Raw genomic sequence first — 21,771 nt, forward strand, 5'->3', positions numbered from 1 at the left:
TTGTATTTAATAAAATGGGGGAAAAAAACACATCTATTTAAGATATGATATAGATACAATATATAAACTGTGTTTCTATTTGAATTGAAGGTCAGAAAAGCGAGGAGTTAGGCATCCAACATGAATCATTAAAACTAACATATTTAGCAAGATCTAAGATGGAGAGGCCAGGCGAGGTGAGGAGCACCACACTGTGAAAACAGTTGTATAACGCTGGAGGAGCTTTTCAAAGAGGCTTAGCTTTGTCTATGACTACAAATTAACTCTGAGCCTCAGTTACAAACTGGGGGAATCAGGTTTCAAAGTCATGGGCATTAACCTAGCAGGCAGGGTTTGGAGCTGTAGTGCGTAACTTTTAAATACAAACAAATGTCTTTTACGTTCAAACCGCTGTCAAATGAGTTCACACAATGCCGATTATCAGCTCCACATGACTGAGAACACAGGGAAGCACCCATGACAAGTTTAAAAACTATTTCAGATGAAGAACACCGCATACAAATCATGTTTCTGCTCATGAAGTCATGAATAATAACTTCATCAACAACAACAAAAGAATGAAAGAATTCACCACAATTATGCAATGGAGCTTTAAAGGTGCAGTACGTTTTTGTTGTTGGTGAAATTCTACTCAAAGCTTCAAGCTGTTTGTTCTGTGCGAGCACTGAATAAACTCTGTTTATGGGAAACGTAAGAGCAAGATGGAAGCTTCCAGACCAGAAACAGCAGGGAATGGTCTTTAATCATATATGCCAGTGGTTCTCAAACTTGTTATACCACCTGAGAAAACTCTTGAAGTTGCACTGTTATTGCCAACGTTAAAATACAGTGGTCTAAATAGGTCGAGCTGAAGATTTTTGCAGGAGGCAGATTTATTCCCAATCAGATAATTTGTTCTCAAATCATCCTCCTTTTCCTCACTTCACACACAATAGTGAAATTAGGTTAAGATGAAGCGAGAGAAAAGTTGAATTGTTATCATTATTTATGCACTCTCAGTCAAAATTCCTCAGCTCTACTGCGATCACATACCCTATTATACAGTAGAATAGTATTTCCTCCAAGTAACACGTACCACTGATGGTACACATACCACAGTTTGAAAACTATTGCTATATGTAATTGTACATATATTATCTCTCCTATCTTATCTAATCGTGCAAATACCACCTGTTCTCATCTCAGAGGAGATAATGTGATCATTCCTCTGTTATTCATGAATGTCGTGGCTGGATCTTCTGAAAGAGCAACGAAGGGAGGGGTTCATTTATTTTGGCTGTTGAGATCAAACGTTAACATTGGCCAACATTGCTGACTTTGCCTTTAATGAAAAGACATTGTTCTGTTGGAGTATGGGAAGTGTAGGTGTCCAATATATTTTTGAGCTGAACCCAGCAACAAGGATTTCAGCTATTCCTGCAGTCACTCTGTCTGCTCTTTTCACACAGCAGCATTATAGAGCTCGAGAAAATCCCCCGGAGAAGCCCTTTCAATCATGAATTGTGAAATAATAAATGGAATTGCCAAAGGATTCATATAAAAGATGAAATCATGGAAACCTACAACAGCACTTTGCTTGTTTGCTTGTTTAGCAGAAGTTATATATTTGTTTGCGCTCTTCAAAGCTGCAGCAACCTTTTACTTTCTTCACTTCTCTCGAGTCTTATTTTGGTGATTAGGCAAAAAAAGCTGTTGCTATTTTCGTCCAAGCGCCCGTCGTATAACGGTTTAAATGAGATGAATTTTATTATCAGCAGGTGTGAATTATTAAAAGTTCTTCCTCCTGCCACATGTTCAACTATTTTTGCTGGTACGGAGCGCACGCACACACACAGTCTGAAGTTATTATTAGGCTAAATTTAAGCAGCCCCATGTCCTCTACTCTGAGCAGTGGGCACCATGCTCCTGCATTGAGTTTGACAGGCTTCACACAATATTGTGCAAGGGCGCTCCCTTAGCTTCTCATGCTGGTTAAATGTAATATGGCAGATGGATGGTATTTGCAGACAGAGCGGGGGTCTCACCCTCCCTCTCAGTCTCTTTTTTTCACCGTCTCTTGCCAGTACCTCAGACATTTCAAGGGGGAGAAATATGTATCAAATTAACTCTTAGCAACAGGGCCTCTGAGCTCCCTGCCCTTGTCTTTTCAGCAATCAGAGCTTTGTTATTTTAGTCTTTCAACCAAAACCAAACTGGATTCAATGGCTTCAGCAATTACCTGTAATTTTCCAACCTAGTGCGCGAGCTTTCACCAGAGAGACTGCGTGCGAACAGTGCAAGATTGTCTCCATGGCTCCTCATTTTGGTGTTCAAGTTAAGTGCACTAATTCATTTACATCTACAGAGTGCCACATTTGGAAATGTTCACTTCCCAGCAGCAGGAATGTCTGTGGAGATTTGGTTTCTGTCTGTGCACAACCTTCGAGTCACTGAAACTGGAAACCCCTCTGCAGTGTCGACACTCTGACACTGAACCTCTGCTTTATACATCTGACCCATATATTAATCCGCTCTTTCAAGCCAGTTGAGAAGAGACAACTCTGAGGCCCCCGACATCTGTTTTCACATCGCAGACTTTTATCCCGTTTTTCCATCGACCCCCACAAACTCCCCTTTCCATTTCCCATCCTGTTCTCAGACCGTGTAAGAAACTACGGGAGATCAACTTGACTCCAAAAGTGCACGTGTGTGTGTATTTTCTGTGTGTCAGAGTGATGTTTCCCCTTCAGAGGCACTGAAGGAGAGAGAACTGCTCGCACTAAAATGCTAATTAAGTGCAGTGTGGCAGACAAGGACACTTGAGAGTGTGTGCATTAGCAAATTTTAACTCCCTGCAAACCAAATAGTTTGTTCTGGGCTAATCTCCCAAAGATGGAGGCAAGCACAACATCAGAGACCACAGAGAGTAAAAAGACAGACTTGCTTTACTACATGCACACACACAGAGAGAGGGAGAGGTATGGTTTTCTTTATCATTACCAAGATAACACAGTTTTAAGAGAAGAAAGCACCTCTTCTGGCATCATTTTGGCGTTTCATCTCTTCACAGAGGTACATATGGTATCTGTAAGAGAGAGTCGGTTTGTGCTCTGCGGTGAATTATTTTGTGGATTAGTATTGGCATTTAAATGCTCTTGGCTTTAAATCTTGTCTGTTTTAGATCTTAAGTACATTCCTTGGCATCCAGCTCTCCCGCTCATGGCTGGCCTCTTCCCCTGGCCAACAGATTTTTGAAACTGTAGAGCTTAACAGGAGAGTGAACAGCAGCCATTTGAAAAGACCCCGGGAGCTGATCTCAAATTACTTTTTTAGTGAGATAACACTCAAATCAAACAAATTTTACCAGTGTTGTAATTCCAGCAAAACCTGGAGTTTTTCTATTTTTTTTCTCCCCTCTTTCATCCTCTACTTCACAGAGTGGAGGCATCTAAGGTTAATGTAATTATGCTCTCTGATGGTTGTACAAATTGCAGGCAGGTAGTGTGACACACACTCCCCTTAAGTGTTCTGTGGTTGGCTCTAATGCCTTGTTTTATCCACGCTCATTAAGATGACCTTGGCCAGGTATGTGTGGTTTACACCGCGACCTTCGAGCCGCTTCTATATATTTCAAAAGTACACAACAGGAGACCTTCCTGACTTCAGGGTGGAAATATCTGCTAACTTAAAAATCAGATAGTATTCAAACCAGAGAAAATGATTTATAAATAAATGCTGCAGCATGTAGTAAGTAATGTCTCTGTCTGGTTGTTAAATCCTGCGTTTGTGGCACATTTATGTCGCCCTGGAGATCCGGGCTGACATGATAGCCCCTTTTCCTCATCTTCAAGTGGCCTTTAAAAGCACGACCCTCCCTCAGTGTTTCCAGTCCACTTGGCTTCCCTCCAGCTCCCTCAGAAGAAGTGGATGAATTCCTAGATATCTGATAAGCTTCACCAGAACATTATTCTTAATGGAAGCGAGTAGAAGAGAAGGCAGATGCTTATCAGTGCAGTTGAAACGCCTCGCAGTCAGATCAAACATCCCAAACATCCAAGTGCAGGGACTGCTGAATCATGTTGCGTGGTTGTCATACACATTCATATTCTCTCTTGGTTTAATTAAACCTTTTTTTTCTAAATCAAACTAACTTTTTTTTTTACTGCAAACAAAACATCATTAGAATTGTGAAAAACCCTGTTGCTTTTTTTGCACATTTTCACTTCAAGTAAAAAGCCATAAATGAGGTCTTTTCATCCTTGTAATCTTTTTTTCCTCGTCTCGAGGCACTTTGTGACACCATTAATCACTTACCTCTGCTTGTTTGTCCTCTTTCTTTCTGCTGTTTATCGAGCCAGAGACTGACACAGATTCCCGCAACACCCCCCCCCCCCCCCCCATCATCCCCCATCATGTGTGAAGGTCTTGTTTGTCCCTGTGTGTTTGTGTGTAAAACAGCAGGACCTTCAGGATTGCGGAGTAAAATATATCTCGCTACTCTAGCGTGGCGTGCCAGAGTTGTCTTGATGGAGATGGAGTCATACTGAGCTAATGAAGCTCCAAACCTCAGCTATCGATCCACCTCGCAACGGTGCTTTACAGAGATAACTGACGAGGAGAGCAGTGTGTGGCATCACACGCGCTCTGATCTGTGTGACATCTAATTCTGTGTAATGAACCCTGTGCACCAGAGAGCATGATGGGGGGCTGTCTATGGTAATGACAGGGATAGCATGGCCTGGGTGGTTTTTGAAAGGCTTTGAAACACTGATGGTTTGTGCTCTGGGCTTTCCTAACAGAGAGGAATGTATACCTAGAGCAAACAAAAGTCTGGATTTGAAACATAGTCGCTTTGCAAAATTGTACATTATCTACTTTTTGTCTTTGTTACTTTAAAATGTATACTTTTTGCCTGTATTATGCTTTTTATTCTCCTCATTGTAACTCTGCCATTGCTTCTCTACTCTCTTCAAGTTGTATCTATCTCATGCATGTCTCTCCCCTGAGGTTTCTCCAATTTTGTGCTGATAGAAGGTTTTTCTTATCTGACTCGGGTCCTTAAGGGTCTAAACTTACAATCACATTACTCCTCCACCCAATTAAATTTCCCCATACTTTGCACCAAAAAAGGATGTGCTGTTCTTTGCTGGGTAAGAAACAAATGTGGAGTGGAGCATTCAGAAACCTTAAATGATGCATCAGAGCAATTATGTGGTTTGTAATCTAGTGGTGTGATATTATACATTGTCCAAAAGCAGTTATTGCATAAATGCTTCTACTTTTCAGCAGAGGCAGAGAGCCGAGCAAAGGTTAAGTAAAACCCATTAGTGGACTCGAGCCAGGCAGAGAGATCGAACCAAAACAGGGAAAAGCGTGAATCCATGAATTCATCAGTTGCAATTGGTTTTGGTTGCATTCAGACTGATAATAGCACGTAAACAACAACACACAAGGGGATGGATTAGTGCTGCTTCTGGTAATGATGAGAAGATGAAATAAAAAAAATCCTGCCTTTGAGGAGTAATCGCACAACAAAACACAATAGACAGTAGCACAAAAAAATGTATCAAAATTAATATATCTGCCACAAACATGCCATGAACTCCAGAGGTGCTCATTAGATTGTCCACTGTATGTGTGAATGCAAATGTCTGCAGATGTCACTACTAGGTATAACGTCTCAAGATAAGCTCAAGGGACACACTACACAACGTTCACCGTCATCACTATTAGATGCTGCCTCAAAGACTCACGAGGGACACACTACGTGACTTTCACAGTCATTACCGATTTTGAAAAGACTTGGGTTGCACACTAACTAACGTATGAGGACTGGGTATCACACATTTAACAACAATGTCTAAGAGCGCCAGTTTAACGGGGAAACAAACATTGTAGTTTTGATACTCCTGCTACTACCTGTCGCCTTAAGGTGCATTCACACCAGCCCTTCTTAATAAAACCGTAGTTTGTTTGCCCGGAAAGTCCGGTTCGTTTGTGGAGGTGTGAACGTGCATCCAAACTCTGATGCGCAACAAAGAAGCAAACTCTGGTCCGCCTAAAAATATGGGTCTTGGTTCGCATCAAGTCAACCAAACGCAGGAAGCGGGCTACAACACAGGGCATTGTGGGTGAACACAACCAAAACATGTGCGCGTCTAGAACGATAGCCAGGTGTATGTAGTATGACCGAATACTATAAGACCGATAGGATTGGATTCAGCTCCATATTTTGCTCTTATGTGACAGACACAAAAGTTGTCCTGCATTAACCAATAGATTATCGAGTTTTCTTGTTCATTCTTGTCTTCTCCTTCAGTAATTCTTGATGCAGCGCCACCTCAGGCGAGTCTTCTGATGCTATTTTCTGTGTACAGCCTACTCTTTTTATTGGCTGTTGGCAACATGTGTTTGCAGTTGGGCCAGTAATCTGCTCAGACTCGGCTCCAAAAATTCACACTTACTGATTTGAGTCTTCGGATTTCTTTGCCAACTAGCCATGCAGACTGTCCCCAACTGGTGCTGACTGGTACAGACAATGCCCAACTGTGAATTGTGGGTAAGATCGGGCAAAAAATCTTGTAGTGTGTCCCCAACTTTAGAAGTCCTTCAGAGATTTTCTGCCAAGTTTTTGTCAGAAAGTGACTTCATTCATTCACTTTTGGTGTATGATGGCCATTATCATCACACACCTGTTAGTAGATGGTTACCTTGACACTGAACATCAATCCCATTGATTTACAGTACAGTAACCATTAGAGTACATTAGAGTTTTGACCACCATACCTTTATGTTGAATATTCACTCTGTTTTACGTCCTGATTGAAGAACCTTGACTCCCAACACGACTAAACTGAAGGAATGTATTATCTGAACCAAAATGACGTGACTTATTTACATATCTACAGATACACAACAGGAGTGTGTAAATTCTTGTGGTGCTTTTGAGTAAATGAGGGCGATGATACCAATTGTGTGGCTTTCGGCACAGTGAGACATCAATGCAACAATCTTCTGATGTTTGATGTCGAACTGGTCTCGCACTGTGGTCTGCCGTCCGGCGGACGTCTTTTGGATGTTTTGCTTTTGCTCTGCTGCTCGGCAGACATTTATTTATGTATGAAGGGGATGTAATGGTATCAAAATTCCCTGATATGATAACACATCTGTATCAGGTCCACATGAAGACATTTATTGTGATATTTCAAAAGAATGCAATGGTCTACATCCTTGGGCTTTTTTATTCGGTCATCAACTTTCCTTGACACAGAGAAACCAAAATGCTTCTCTTTCTTACATCCATGCGCTGTTCTCTGTTGTCTGTTGTTTTGGTTTTACTTGACAGGTAGAGGCACTGGATGATGTTCTCTGTAGTTTTCACTTCTTTTCTCAAGTGGGAGGGAAGCAAACGGTTTTCTTTTTCCTGGCAGATGAGGATGCTGTATTGATGGCACTGAGACTCTTTTGTTCTCCCAATATGGTGAAATCAACAATATTGTCACAGAGTAATTGTAGTTTAGTTGTGTGGTAATTTTCTTTTTAAATGGCGGTAGATACTCACCTGTATCTGTCTGCCATTGACTAAGTTTCGGAGATTAAATGACAATTAGTGTGATTCAGTTTTCATTGTGACTTTTGTTGTGAAGGTGATGATGGTGTAAAATCCCTCCATCATTCTTTGATAATGGGACATGTCAAACCAAACCTCCATGACACAATGCTTTGAACACTCCCCCTTATCCCTGCAGAATTAAAATAGACCTAAAAAAAAAAAAAGGCCATTTCTTTGTTCCATGACCACCTCTACTGCTGGTGCAAATGAAAATGCCCTTCCCAAAATAGATCATTTTTACCCTTCAGATGTCCACTTTTATTTTAAGCCCAGTGACACCATGTCATCCATCACACCTAGCTTTTCAGATGTGAGCAGCCCCTGAGGTAACACTGATACAAAGCAGGGAAGGTGTGATAGTGTGTTGTTGCTGTGTAGTTAGGAGCTTTATGGTGAGATTGCCACTAATTTAGCCTCAGAGTAGCATTTAGACATTTTCTTTGTGTGAGTAAAGTGGAAGTCATTCCACTTTTTAGGGTAAACATTGAAAATGGATGCTCTGCTCTTCCAACTCTCCCCTCAAATTACTACTTGACATAGCCAAGCATCGCTCCACACTATTGTCTGCCAGGAAAATGCATTTCTGAAAGCTTTATTGAATGTTTTGGCTGGATGGAAATTGTGCGAAGTGTACCCACGGCTTTGATCATCTTGACCTGGAAACGTGATAGTCCACCCCACTTCACAAGGCTCTCTGACACCTGGGAAACTAGAGCTGGTATTCTTGATACATGATCTGCGCCACAGCACTAAAGACTTAACTTCTCCTGTTTCGTAGTTGACAGAGAGTTCTGATGGGAAGTGGAATTTCACATGGCTCAAACTGAGCCCTTTTTTCTTTTCCCTCAAGCCACAGGAGTCACAACATTTGGAGCCTGGTGGGAAAAAAAATGGCCTGTATAAATTCTGTGAACAAGGTTCCTGCAGCATTAGTTTGACTTTAACACAGGGGGAAAGATCTTGTAAGTGGATTATTGGTCCTTAAAATTGATATATTCTGCGAATCAAATTGGTTATTTTTCACCAGATGTTCAGAGATAATTCTTGAACCATCACTTCTGGGTTAAACACTGATTCATAGTGCTGAGTCCTATTGACTAGCGTGCAATTTAATGATGCAATTCTTTGTCTCTCTTGGTTCATTTTAGTTCAATATGGTTTATTATCAAAGTTTTTGTCTGATACTGAATATAACAACTTTGAGTCTTATACATTATTTTACCTTTATTAAAGGTCACACAGAGTGGTCCTGTTGCACATAAATGTTAGTTATGGAGGTCAACTTACATATATTAACTTGTTTTTATGGTCATAAACCTCCTAGTTTCTGTAAACTAGCCGATAGAAATCCTCTTTTCTGACAGTGTTTTTCAGCCGCGATGTTTCAGAGTGAACTTTCACCCCCAGGAGACAGAGTCTTGTGATTGGCCGGTACTATCCAGCACATCCGTACTCAGAAGCGCAGCGCCCCCCTCTGGAACGGCGGATGCACTGCTCCTCATTATCAAAACATTGTTTTAACAGTGTTTAAAAATAGCTTCGTCACGTCTCCCCGCCGCAGTCCCTTTTATGACTTTGACCTGGAGTCAGACCCAGAGTCAGAAGACACTGTTCCTCGTGAAACACCTCCACAACGGACGTTATTTTCTTCTGCGGTTCAATGTACGTAACCGGATGTGCCCGGACTACCGCCCGGAGGAGGACGATCGGTTGTTCAGGAGAACCGATGCTATCCCGTAACTATCACGGGATTTTCAGTGATCTCGTTGAGCCCCGAGATTACAATAAAACACAACGTTCTCAGCAATGGCTGAACTGTTTGTTTCGAACCGTCAGGCTTCATAAACAAGCTAATGACGCAGATACACACCAAAAAAAACAGCGATAATAGGAACTTCCGGTCTAGTTCCGCTTTAAATAACTTGACTTCTTTTATCAGTATCCAATTGAGTGATATTTTAGAGCTATACCAATCTTGAGTACCATATCAACCCATTCCCTAATTATTTTTCATTTTAGAAGAATTATAACGCATTATCCCTCTGATTAGATTCAGTATGTTTTCCAGATCATGACCATTTCCATCTTTTTGTTTGTTTGTTTTTATTGCAGTATTCCCTTTTTTTTTTTTTGGTGCCTCTTACCACTCCCTGAAACTTCCTGCCCTTGTGTGGTTCCTTCTTGTCTGCCCCACCCAGACGTATTGCACCTAACTCTAATTATCTTCCCCTCTCCTTCTCTTCTTTGGTATTTAATCTGTGTTTACCCTCCTCTCTCTGCCCGTTCATCTTTGATCCTTGTGACAAGAGTCCCATCCCAGTATTTTTGCCTTATTAATTCCTTGACCAAACTTGGCCTCACCCTCTGGATTTGTTTGCCTTCTTCTGCAAAGTGTTTCACCTAGGAAGCCGTGTGGTTCCTGGTTGTGACATCCATACATCATCACCTCAAATCAAAATCAGACACACTTGAGTGCTGAAATGCCAATTAAATATAATAGGATAGTGCTATTTCAGTGTTGCATGGATATAATTCATCCAAAAATCAGTTAATGTATGTCAGCATTGAGTTCTGAGCAATTTGTGAAGGCTCTGGCAGTGGTACTGAGGTTAGAAGTAAATTACACAGAGCCACTGTGTGATTAGAGAAGCTGTGGCATGGCTTTTAAAGTTCAAAACCCCTCAGGATATTTGATCGAGCCGCAGGTCTTTGATCAGCGTTAACATTACAGTTACCATGACAGTTTATTTTCAACTACCAAAAAAAAGACCATTTGTGTCAGAAAACAATCTCCCCTTCCCCTGACATGTTGGCATGCCGCAAAAGAAAAATGTCAGTGTCAGTGATGGGCCATTAGCCCACAGTGAGTTCCTTCTGTGCTCCCAGACCTATTGAAAACACCTTTCCCGTCTGTAACAGATGGCACGGTGACACAGCAACTGCAGGCCCTGACTTGGGTCTTGATTTAAAGACATTTTCAAAAAAACAAAAGTTACACAGAACTGCAGAACAACTACAACGTCTGTCAGAGAGTGAATGACACCAAGAATGTACCAAAAATAATTCCCATGCATAGCTGTGCTGTGACATACATTTGACTGACAACTAGGGTTTGCACATTGCCTGTAATTTTGTTCAGGTCCAATGTGTAAGAATTATAGACTGTAGATTGTAACAGACAACAGCATCTGCTCACCCTTCCCTTTACCAAGCTTATCAAGCGACTACGGTGGCCTTCACATACCTGAAATGCTGTCATTCTTCTTTGTTTGCATAGTAAACTTTAGCTTTAAAATACACATGCTCTGGCTGGCTTGTCCTTTCAGCTGCTGTAGAACAACAGAATGGTGGCCTCCGTAAAGCAAGAACATATTAAAGTACATATTATTGTAAAGCTGTATGTGATAGTTTTCAGACAAATATAATTAGCTAGCCCACGTATCCTTGGTATACACCGAGTAAGGCAAAGGTTTCTCTGATAGTGATGTCATATCCTTTAATTGTTCCAGTCCAAGTTTCAAACTTTGCCTTGTCAACCTTGGGAATCGTGGCTTGTTTGCTTTCCACCAGTCAAGGGGAGTTACATCCAGAGGGGTGCAACCTCTGTTTCACTGCTGTTTGATGCACTTGAAAAGTAGTTGTCCCCAATGGGAAGCACCATGGCTGCAGCCGCACTGTCCTCCACCCGAGTCACCGCTGTAGTGTAGTGGCACTATGCTCCGACAAAGGTGCAGCTCAGGGGCGACTTCATCACGTCTCACTTTTGCTTCCTTCCGCTTTGACCTCTTTCCCCTCTAATTATGTTACAAACTTTGGTTTATATGCTCGTATAAAATTTAATCACAATGCATGTGTGGTCCAGAGACATGACAAGCCAAAAGAAAGGAAAAAAGACATGGTGAGTTAATTAAAAAAATACATTTAGCATCTGTTAAATTCTTTGCAGCTGATGGCCGGTTAATCATTAACATCCCTACAGATGACATGGTAACCTCCTTGCTATTATACCCTTTTCTTTTTCAAAGCAGTCACCCCTCCATTGCTGCAAATGTCATAGTGCTTTAATGAGAACTGCACTGTAGCCCACAATGGAAGCTTTTCACCCAGATTAAATGTATCACTGTGCTGGGTTGCCCCCCTTCATTTTGCCCCTATTGTGACACAGTGGTTTTACAGAGCAGCTTGTTGCTGAAAAACAAGGTTAAGGAGATCAGTATCAAAGGAGGAGTGTTTTTGTGTGGCTTGCAGGAGAGTCTCGCTTCAGGTTTCCACCTGAAACACAAAGGTGTTTTCTTACCTGATTTGTATTCATTCACACAATGAGTGGACCTGCCTCTCTTGTTTCCAAGTAAGGAGAGTCCAGACGAGACTTTTGTTCACCCTATCATTGGATATGTGCACGTTGCTTCCTCCAGTACGAGCCTTGGAGCCCAGCCATGGGCTTTGTCAAGGATGAATTTTTTTCTGCCCCTTTTTCCTCCTCTTTGTTGCTCTGTGTATATTCTAAGAAAATACTGACGATAAATGTTTAAGCCCTACTGCTGCTTTTTTTTTCTATCATTTTGGCTCCTGTTTTATTTCAGTAATACCAAGTCTTGTCAAACTAAAATTGCCCTGTCAGAATCCAGAACCCACAAATTAGCAGTTTAAAGTGTTCTTAGTCCACAGGGGCCTGTAGTTCAGTCCACAGATAATATAGCCTATACAGCAGTACTGTACAGATTAATTTGTGTGATTCAGCTGACGTCAGTGAAACGACTGAAAACTTGAACAAAGTAAATATTATTATCTTGTTTCCTAGGGGTTTTTCCTGACCGTGTCCCCGGAGTCGATCCTCAAAGTGGCGAAGCACGCTTCAGACAACAACAAAATCTTCTGCCTGAACCTCTCAGCACCTTTCATCAGCCAGTTCTTCAAAAAGCACTTGATGAATGTCATGCCTTATGTGGACATCCTGTTTGGCAATGAGACGGTAAGAGACACTCGGACATTTGCTCACACATGGTTCTGATAAAGGTGTTCAGTATGTGTGTATTGTCTATGTTTGCATTCAACAGCAACTTATTTGATAAATCAATAATCAGTATATTACCATCTATTGTGTTGAGAGTCAGTGTCCCTGAAAATGTATCCTCGTGACTTTGATCCCTGACAAGCTTAATATATTTTGACTGCTACTGACTGAACTACAGTGGTCATTTGTTCTCCCATGACCTTTATGGGAAAACAAATCATCAGGGTCATTATTATTCTGTGTGGCTTCCCTGCTGTTTTTCAAATTTTTATTAATATAACCTTATTAACTAAATCTCAATGCAGTGTTTCCTCTCTGTCACGATGAACTCACACAGACTGAAACACCTCTTATTTACTTCAAATGAAGCAGCTTTACCGAACGGCATCCTGAGAGGCAGCAAGAGCTTTGGCCAGTCAAATCACATTAGGTGAATATTCTAACACAGCTACTCGCCGATCAATCACACATACGAGTTTAGCCCCGAACCAGAGCTCTTGGACAAGGTTGTTCTCTCCGTTGCCAATTGTTTTTGTCAGACAAAGTGCGCCCAACAATGGCCGACAGGGCAGACATCCCATCACCATCACTTTAGGACCTGCTGCATTGACATCCATGCCCCCATCAGCACCATCATTTTAATATGAGGCACATGTGAGCTTGCTGTGAGGGTAAGGTGACGATGGGGTTGTTGATGGGAGAAATGAATGATGGACAGTTTTTTATTTTGTATATATGTTTGCACAACAAAGACTTGATTCTTAGCATAGCAGGCTAATCTTTGTCCCATCTTCACGTCAGACTTTAATCTCCTTGCCTCCCTGTTTCTGCCTGAGCTCAAACGTCCATCCCTCATCAATATCCCTTTGTCGGTGGATGCAAACATCCACTTAATAGTTACATTATTAATGTAATTTTTGCTCGGCAACTGTACACCCGTCTCTCATGCTTCATTCGTCAACGTGAAACCAGCGTGACTGCACCTGTGTATACGTGACTCGGTCTTGTTGTGGGTTTGCGAGTTTCCCTTTGTGTTTGATAGAAATACCAGCATGAAGTGTGTGTTCCATTAGCGCTGGACGCGTCACTTAAGTCAGGGATGAAGCGAGGAGATAAGTTCAGGTTGCAGTTCAGTAGTTACTGAAAGGGAATAAAGCAGGGTTAAGAGCTAAGTTAATCCAAGTTTCAGAGTGAGATTGCCCCTTATCCAACCATATGCAAGTTGCAAGTTGTGTTATTATTATAATTATTATCATTATTATTACTACACAGAAACACTAATAATTAAGTTCCCTGATGCCAAAAATTGCATTATCATGTCATTTGTGGATTGAAAACCTGAACCACGTAAATATTATCTTGTTTTGTCGGGGGTTTTCCTGATCGTATCCGCAGAGTCAATCCTCGAAGTGGTGAAGCACTCTTGTGTTATGCTATAGTGACTGTGGACAGAGAGGGTCAGCCAAAGAATTTGCAGAACATATTTCATAAACTTTACTGTCAGGAACACTTTTGTCATAGTTGAATCATTTATTGCAACAAATGGAACTGTAGTTTGGCACTGATCTGGCTCTGCTCTGTAGATGCTGCATGGATTGACCAAGCAGCATGATAAGCCAAAGAGCCCCAAAGAGCCCAAGCAAAACATTGAAAAGTATTTTAAACTTTGAGCCTCTTTGAGACTCTGATCTAGAAAAGTCGATGCTGGGGTGGTGGTGGTGGAAATGTTTTGTCAGCGACAGCAACGTGAGGCAGCATTGGTGTAGCAGGAAATGAGTGAAGAAGGAGTCTTGAGATTGGCTCTGTTTAAAGTGTGGTATGGTTTTGGAACGGTAAAGCCCTCAGTCAGGCTTGCTCAGAAAATACGTACTTTGACATTGTACCAGTGCACAGACAACGACCAACAACATCAAACACAACACAACGGACAACAACAGAGGTCATCTAGCAGCTTGGTTTTTTCTGCTTGGCTTGTGGCCGTTTGTCTCAGTAAGACGTTAAGTTTTATATGAGAATAGCCTGAAGAACCATTGGTCATACGCACTTCTGTTCCCCAATCAGCTGAATGTCGTGGGTCTAGCTCCTTGGAAACCATTATTTTGGGACTGTACCTACTGTACTTTACTGTGCTGTATTGAACCGTTCCACTCAGTGGAAACAGATCGCTGTCACCTGATCATAACTGGATGAATCAATAAAGATGCACTAACAAAAATTATTATTTCATCAAGTGTTTGAAATTAATATAAATTAATCCTCATACAAGCGATAATAATTAGTCATTTTTTTCTGAATATTTATTAAATCCACTGCTCAGTGAAGGTGCGTTCTCTTTGAGTGCTTTCCAGTTTAAAAGGATATTCCCTTCCCTCGTTTAATGCAAAATTAAACTGCCAGGTCCACTGTTAGATTCCACTCATTGCTCTCTGTTTCTCCTCAGTATCAATTTAACTTCTCACTTATCACAGAGACATAAAGAGATGAATAAGAATTAGCCAAGTAATCATTCATCTCAATCATGTCACCGTTTCATGCCGGTTAATCTATCGATTTCTCTCAGCTCTGAGAAAGTGAGTGGCTGGTTGGAGGTCAAGCTGTGGTCACAGACCATGGGGCTGCTGGGAAGTATCCTCTAACAGGTCGGCTGCGCTTGGCTCGCAGGCACTGCGTGGACAAACTGCACTTTCCGAAGGGGGGAGGGGAGCGCACGCTCACTGGACTGAGTTGGCCTCCCCTCTGCTAAAGCTACTAAACAGAGCCCCGTCTTTAGGTAGCGATTGGGTCCACAGACCAGGACAGAACTGGAATAAACTGCTCAGCATTTGAGGATTTATTGCTGTTGCTGACTTCAGCTGTTTCCCCCTTTCTTTACTCCCCCAACATAAGACCTCCCTTTTACATATGCACCTCTCCCTCGCTCCCTAATTGCTGTGAGGAACAAGTCTGTCTCCTAACTCACGTTGTACATTTTGCCAGCGTTCTGTATTTTCGGGTGGGTGGCACTGTAACTGTTTGCGTAAGACGTTTGCTCACACCTCCAGTCATTACAGTTTAATGACTCCGGATAATTGCAATGTATGTTTGTTGAAGGAGATTATCATCGGGAGACTCTGTCAGAGCTTGTTCTCTCCGTAACTGAATGCGGCTTGGTCTGCCTAAAATAAGAGATTCATTGGGAAACAGGGCAGATATTCACCAGTCAGCCAGCACAAGCAGTGAGGTCTTCCAGGGTCGACACAGGAATAAGGCCTGTCCAGTGTGTTTTGAAACCTTTTGGTCTTCCTCTTTGCTGGAAGAGGGAGTTGGGAAATGACTGCTCATACAGTCAAGCCTTAGACCTCCCATTGTGCACAGACAAGGTTGGCGGTCATGCAGCGGTGCTTGGTGAGTGACAGGCAACAGGGCTGCCTCGCCCACGCTCATCCATTCCACCGACCCTCCTCTCGCCCCGATTTCCACCCCCCCCCAAAGTGATGGATCATCCTCAGCCCCCCCATGCTTTCATAACAAGTCAGTGACAGTCAGGATCATGCAGGCTGACTCTTATAGCCCTGCAGAATGTGCCATCAGGAAAGGCTAATGTGTCTGCCTGTCTCGGTCTTCCTCTCCCACTCTTACTGAGTCACGATTCAGAGCCACTCACACTGGTGGAAATATGCTAAAAGCAGCTGTAGGAGCTCATGTTATTTAAGTGAATTCTAATAATTTCAGGCAATATTACAGTTTTTAAGATATAAGCTCTGCAATGTCCATCACAACTGGGATCACAGAACACAAAATACATTAACTACATTGAAGATAGGGCAAGGACATTTAAATAGGCAGAGACTCGATCGTGTTTTCATGTGGTCTGTGGAGACGCGGATTGTTTTTGGAAATTGTCTCAATAGATCGCAAGTAGCTGTATCTCCAGCACATTTTTAAAAGAGAACATGGAGAGTTTACGGTTCTTTCATTTGTTTTTATGACTCCGATGTTTGCCCAATAACACGATACTATCTGTGACATTACACTTGATAGACTTTCCATGAAATTTAAAACCTGAAAACTATCAAAGGAGGCAGCATCTCTTCCAAAGTTCAGTCGGTTGTCAGTATTTTTCCAAAACTGTGTTGTGACTTGACATGAGGAAAAATAAATGTTCAGTGGTTTCGGGGGTTTTTAAACAAAATCCACATACATCTACCTCAAAATTTTAATCTTTTCCACAGGGTATCAGCAGCTGGATAAACATTGTTTAAACATTTTGAACTGCATGTCTTTCACTTTTGGTGGGATTGGTCATCTTTGGTAGTTACAGTGCTTGCTTTTTAATATACGCTTGTCATCATTTATTCTTGTTCTGGATGGCTTGTTGAAGTCAGAATAATTTATGCTTCAAAATGTTACCAGGGGCTTTGTTGTTCACTGTTGATTGTTTGAAATTCCATAACAGCAACAGCAAAGATGCCAATAGCCTCTGCTTCCTCATTCACTCACTTTTTTTTTTTTTTTTTTGCCTGCATCTGCTGTTGAAATGTGTCTCTGTTTCTGACTCCGAGTCCACCCTGGATAATTCTGCTGTAACTTGATCCTGCTGGTACTTGTTTGAAACCTGGCATCAGCAGTCCCTGCCTGGTCTATCAGCAACTTTGCACTTATATAACAGTCTTCTATCCATCCTGTAATTACTGCCTTTTTGGGGAATAGTGTCGTGTCTGTCTGGGGTGGTGGTGGTTGTGAGGATAGGGACGTTGCTCCTGCGTTGCCAGAGCCTCTGAGATGGTGCCAGCGGAGGCACAGAGACATCAGAGGCTACTTCACTTTAATTGGCAAACACGTCGTGTGATAACCCAGTGACAGCAGCACAGGTCTAATTGAGTCCTCCTGTGCTGTCCTCCTTTTGACTACCTGACATGGAACCCAGGGCATTACATTTCCCTCCGTTTAATGGCCACAGTTAATTAGGCCTGAATGAGGGAATCATTACTGCTGGAAAAACCACATGCCAGTGGATTCAACGATAAAATTAGCCACAATTTGCTTTTGCTATTTGAGCATAAAAGATAAACCACACTATGGGGGGGGGAAATGATTGGACCATTACTGGCAGATTTGTCTTGTGGAATTTTAGACGTATCACAGACAAATGGAACAATTAATCAAGACTGAATTAATCACCCTGACTGATGTTTTTTAAAGCTAGGATCCATGGCTTTCCTCGTTCAGATCATTTCATAAGCCTGGGCTCTTTTTTTTAATCTGAGCTAAATGCTTTAAAAATGTGCTTCCTTAAAAAAAAATGATCCCGCAGATGAGGAGTGTTTTTGCCCCACAGCCAATACCCAACAACCTCTTCACTCTTCTGCCATTAACATTATATACCACCCCCATACAGAGGCTCCACATGCCTTCCATTGCTGTCCAATGTGTTCTGCAGCTCTGCACTCAGAGGGAGCTTATTTATATGGGTCCCGGGCCTGTCTTCCAAACGAGAGACAGCCATTGTAATTGAATACTCAATAGGTGATCCATTTAACAAAAGTGGAAATGGCATTCAGCTATGTATTAATGTGCTTTGCTGAGGTAAAAGCAGCCATCATCATTTCAATGTTCAAGCTGTTTTGAAAGAGCATTTAGCCCACCATCTCTCCAGGCCATGAGAGCAAAATGACACGGATTTCTCCCTCCTCTGTACTTTGTGTCAATGTTCCTTGCTGAATATTTTGTGTGGTTATCGCGCCTATTTTCCCCATCCATCCTTCAGCAACTCTCCATGATCTAGGTGGAGGGATACAAGCAGTTCTACAGAAGGTTATTGTCATGAAAAGCCCCTCAGGCGTTTTGGCTTTCAGCCCTGTTTTTCAACATCTGCATGCAGTGTGCGTGTGTGTGTGTGTGTGGGGTAGTGGGGACTCTAATGATTTTTCCAGGACAGGCTGAAGTGTATAGCTATATACATGTATATATATATACAGTATGTCTGTGTGTTTATATGGTTGGGAAAACAGTCAGGCGGAGGAGATACATGGACAATATAGTGTCATTTCTTAACACCTCCACAGATTTGTCATTTGTCTTTGTTTGTTTGGTGGACTGCTAGGAAGCCTTATCTCTGTGCTGAGGCCCCCAGCTGTTTATCGCCTCTGTGACACGTGCAGGACTGTGGAAGTGCGTGCTCTATGTTGCTAGTATGTGTCGTGATGGCCAATTCATATCCCGCATTCCCCTTAGGGTGTGTGCATGTACCATAATATATATATATATGTGTGTGTGTGTGTATATTTATATATATTTAATTAATTAACTTATTAATCTCACATTTTAAAATGTGTTAATCTCGATTAATCACAATTAAAAGTTTCAAAGAGACTCAGGCCGATAAGCTCAGGCCTATCAAGTGCCAACCAGATTATCTTGAAACATGGATGACTGCCATTCTGTATGCAACTAGAACATGTGTTCACTTCATGCCATGTCCTTAGAAACTCAGACATTCACATTTGTCATGATAAAGTGAGACCGAGAGAGCGAAAGCACAGTCATCCACGCAGCATAGGTGTCCAAGTGGAAGTCGCCGGGCAGCTGCCAGCATATTATGGGCACTATCGGTGCCTAGAGAGGTTCGTTTGTCACTTACATTCCAGGTCTCAGCAATTAGTTGTGCATCTGTTTTTTTGATAGTCAAGGTAAAGAATCGCAACTTCCAGTCAGTGACACCCAGGCAACTTTTGGTTTATCGATGGTTCCGTTGCTCAGCTTCTTAAAATGCAACCTTCCGCCCAACACTCTCACTCCATCTTCAGTCTCTCTGTCTGACTGACTGCAGGCCAGTGACTGTTTTGTGCGGATAATTTCCAGCTTTTATGTCAGAGTTCAACGCACACCAGAAGTAAACAGCGTTAAATGATTTTATCGCGTTAATCTTGGCTGTGTTAATCGCAAAATATTAACCCGTTAAGATTGACAGCCCTAATAAACATGTATGTATGTATATGTATAACGCACACTCTCCCGCAGCCACTCCGCCTGCCGCTACTCTGCGTTGTGTTTAGGTGTTATTAATGTTGCCGGCGGGGGAAGTCTCGCAAAACGAACCACGGGAGGCAGAAACGTTGATCTTTGATGGTGACAAGAGCGTTCATTCTCCTCAGCACAATCTCAGTAGCATCAACAGCATGCACTGTAGAATAGACCGCGTACTTTGAACGTAGCACATCAGCTAGCGTAAATCATAATAAAGTGTACAGAACTCGTTATACAAAATATACCCTCCCGTCTCACAGTTCAACAACACGGAGAACGCAACCTGAATCCCACAGTGAGTTTAAACAGCATTTTACGCAATGAAATGCAATCTAATTTATAGGAGCAACATTCACCGTGACCTACCTGTAGAATAGACAGTGTTCATTGGACACAACACGGCGTCTCTAACGTAACGCACGTCAATTCTACAGGCAGCGAGAATGGACCAAAATGTGCAAAAAATATTGAATACTAAATCCTCTGAATATTACAGTGTCGACTAGTAACGCACACCATGTTACATATAGATAATATGAATGGGAGATTGAGTTTTCCCTCGACAGCTCACCCACTGTGGACTCGCGGACTCGGGATGTGCCTCTTGACTGTAGCTTGGGGAGAATATCTGTCTCCCTGCCTAAAACAAAGAGATGTAAGAGCTAGATTAGCGTGTTACTGAAACAGCTTTCCTTTTAGGCTCTTCCATCTCGCTCCTCTCCTGTCAAGGTTGTCTGCAGAGAGCGGGCAAAAAAATATGAGACATTAACCTCCATGTGTTTATTCACAAGGCCTCACAGGCCAACTGGGAGCACAAACACAGAACCATCTCGAAAGTCGCCGAAGCAGAACGATCACAATGTGTCACTGGAATAAAGGACACAAAGCATTAGCTGCTGCTCTCGTTCATGTCTTTCACATCTGAATTTTAATTAAATGTGTTATTCCTGTGATGAGTCAAATGCCTTCCGTTCGACATCAGAGTGCTTTGACCTTCTGCGTGACGTACAGTCAGCGAGCTGTTTGATGACTCATAGCGTACATTACCAGTGATGATTTTCTAAATGCAACGACTGCCTTCTTTCATTTGTATTCCTCTTGTTCATTCTTATTCCTTGTTTAATACAAGATCAGCGGCTCCCGACCCTGAGATCTGTACCCCCTGGTATTTTATGAAAGAATGGAAAAATAAGCAAATAAAGAACTTTTCTGCTTCACAACTTGCTTATTTTTCCTCTAATGACTCATGAGTTGAACTGCTTGCAGCTCAGACTTGTGCACCAAGGGGTCGTGAGTAAACACTGGTTGGCTTTAAAGTGACGCCATTTAAAGCAAATTATTTTTTTTTTTTATTAAGGACTGTCTTGTGTCACTTTACCACATAAGTGGTTTTCAAGTGTTGCCTCAGAGAGCGCATTTTCCCTTAAACATCAGGTGATGGTCTCCAAATGCCGTCGACCTCTTGGCTCCTCGCAGGAGAGAAAGGAAACCAGAGATTGAACCTCTCTCTCGCTCTCTTCAGCCTCTTATCACACTAAAATTAGCAGGCATCTTTAGGATGTTTGAACCCATCTAAAAATGCAATTAACACCATTCCCATTCCTCACAGTTGTTTTGCCCTGTGTTTTTTAACTTATGTGTGAAATGTGATGTCACAAATGTGCCAGAAACAAGTTACAGTCTTTAAATGTTTTGTATCTTTAACCTAAAAAGTCTATTGCTTAAAATTATGCACTCACTGTTGAGCTTAGGTTGCTAATAAAATTAAGTCGGATGAATTAATATTGAACAATGTTATTGTCCCAGGTTGGAAGATGATATTGTCTTAGTGTTGTGCCTGAAATGACACTGGAATTTGCATTGCTGCAAATGAAGCAGAAAATATTGAAGTGTTTTTTGTTTTGTTTTTTTGATTTGGGATATTTTTTTCCACATCGTTACACTTCACTATTTGTAGCACATTTCATGTGAGAACACCAAGTGTTTTCACTCTGCCTGAGTGTGGCTGCTCAAACAAGGGTCGGACACTTTTAATGTGTAACTTGCTCAGATATAGTAGCACATCTAACAAATCGCTTTTAACCGATCAAAATCTTGTTTTTCTTTCGTCTGCAAGTATGTTACTCTCAAATTTACCTTCACATAAAATACATTTTAAAGG

General features: G+C 41.8%; 1 protein-coding gene across 3 annotated transcripts in view; it reads left to right on the plus strand.

Moving 5' to 3' along the window:
- adkb (adenosine kinase b) overlaps positions 1-21,771 on the plus strand; it is a 131,004-nt gene that overhangs the window by 77,968 nt on the left and 31,265 nt on the right. For all 3 annotated transcript variants that reach the window (XM_083904024.1, XM_083904025.1, XM_083904026.1), the window contains exon 7: positions 12,393-12,563. In XM_083904024.1, coding sequence (XP_083760150.1) covers positions 12,393-12,563 — 171 coding nt within the window. The remainder of the gene's footprint in view (positions 1-12,392; positions 12,564-21,771) is intronic.

The sequence above is a fragment of the Microchirus variegatus genome (genome assembly GCF_963457635.1).
Source record: "Microchirus variegatus genome assembly, chromosome: 17".
Lineage (NCBI taxonomy): Eukaryota > Metazoa > Chordata > Actinopteri > Pleuronectiformes > Soleidae > Microchirus > Microchirus variegatus.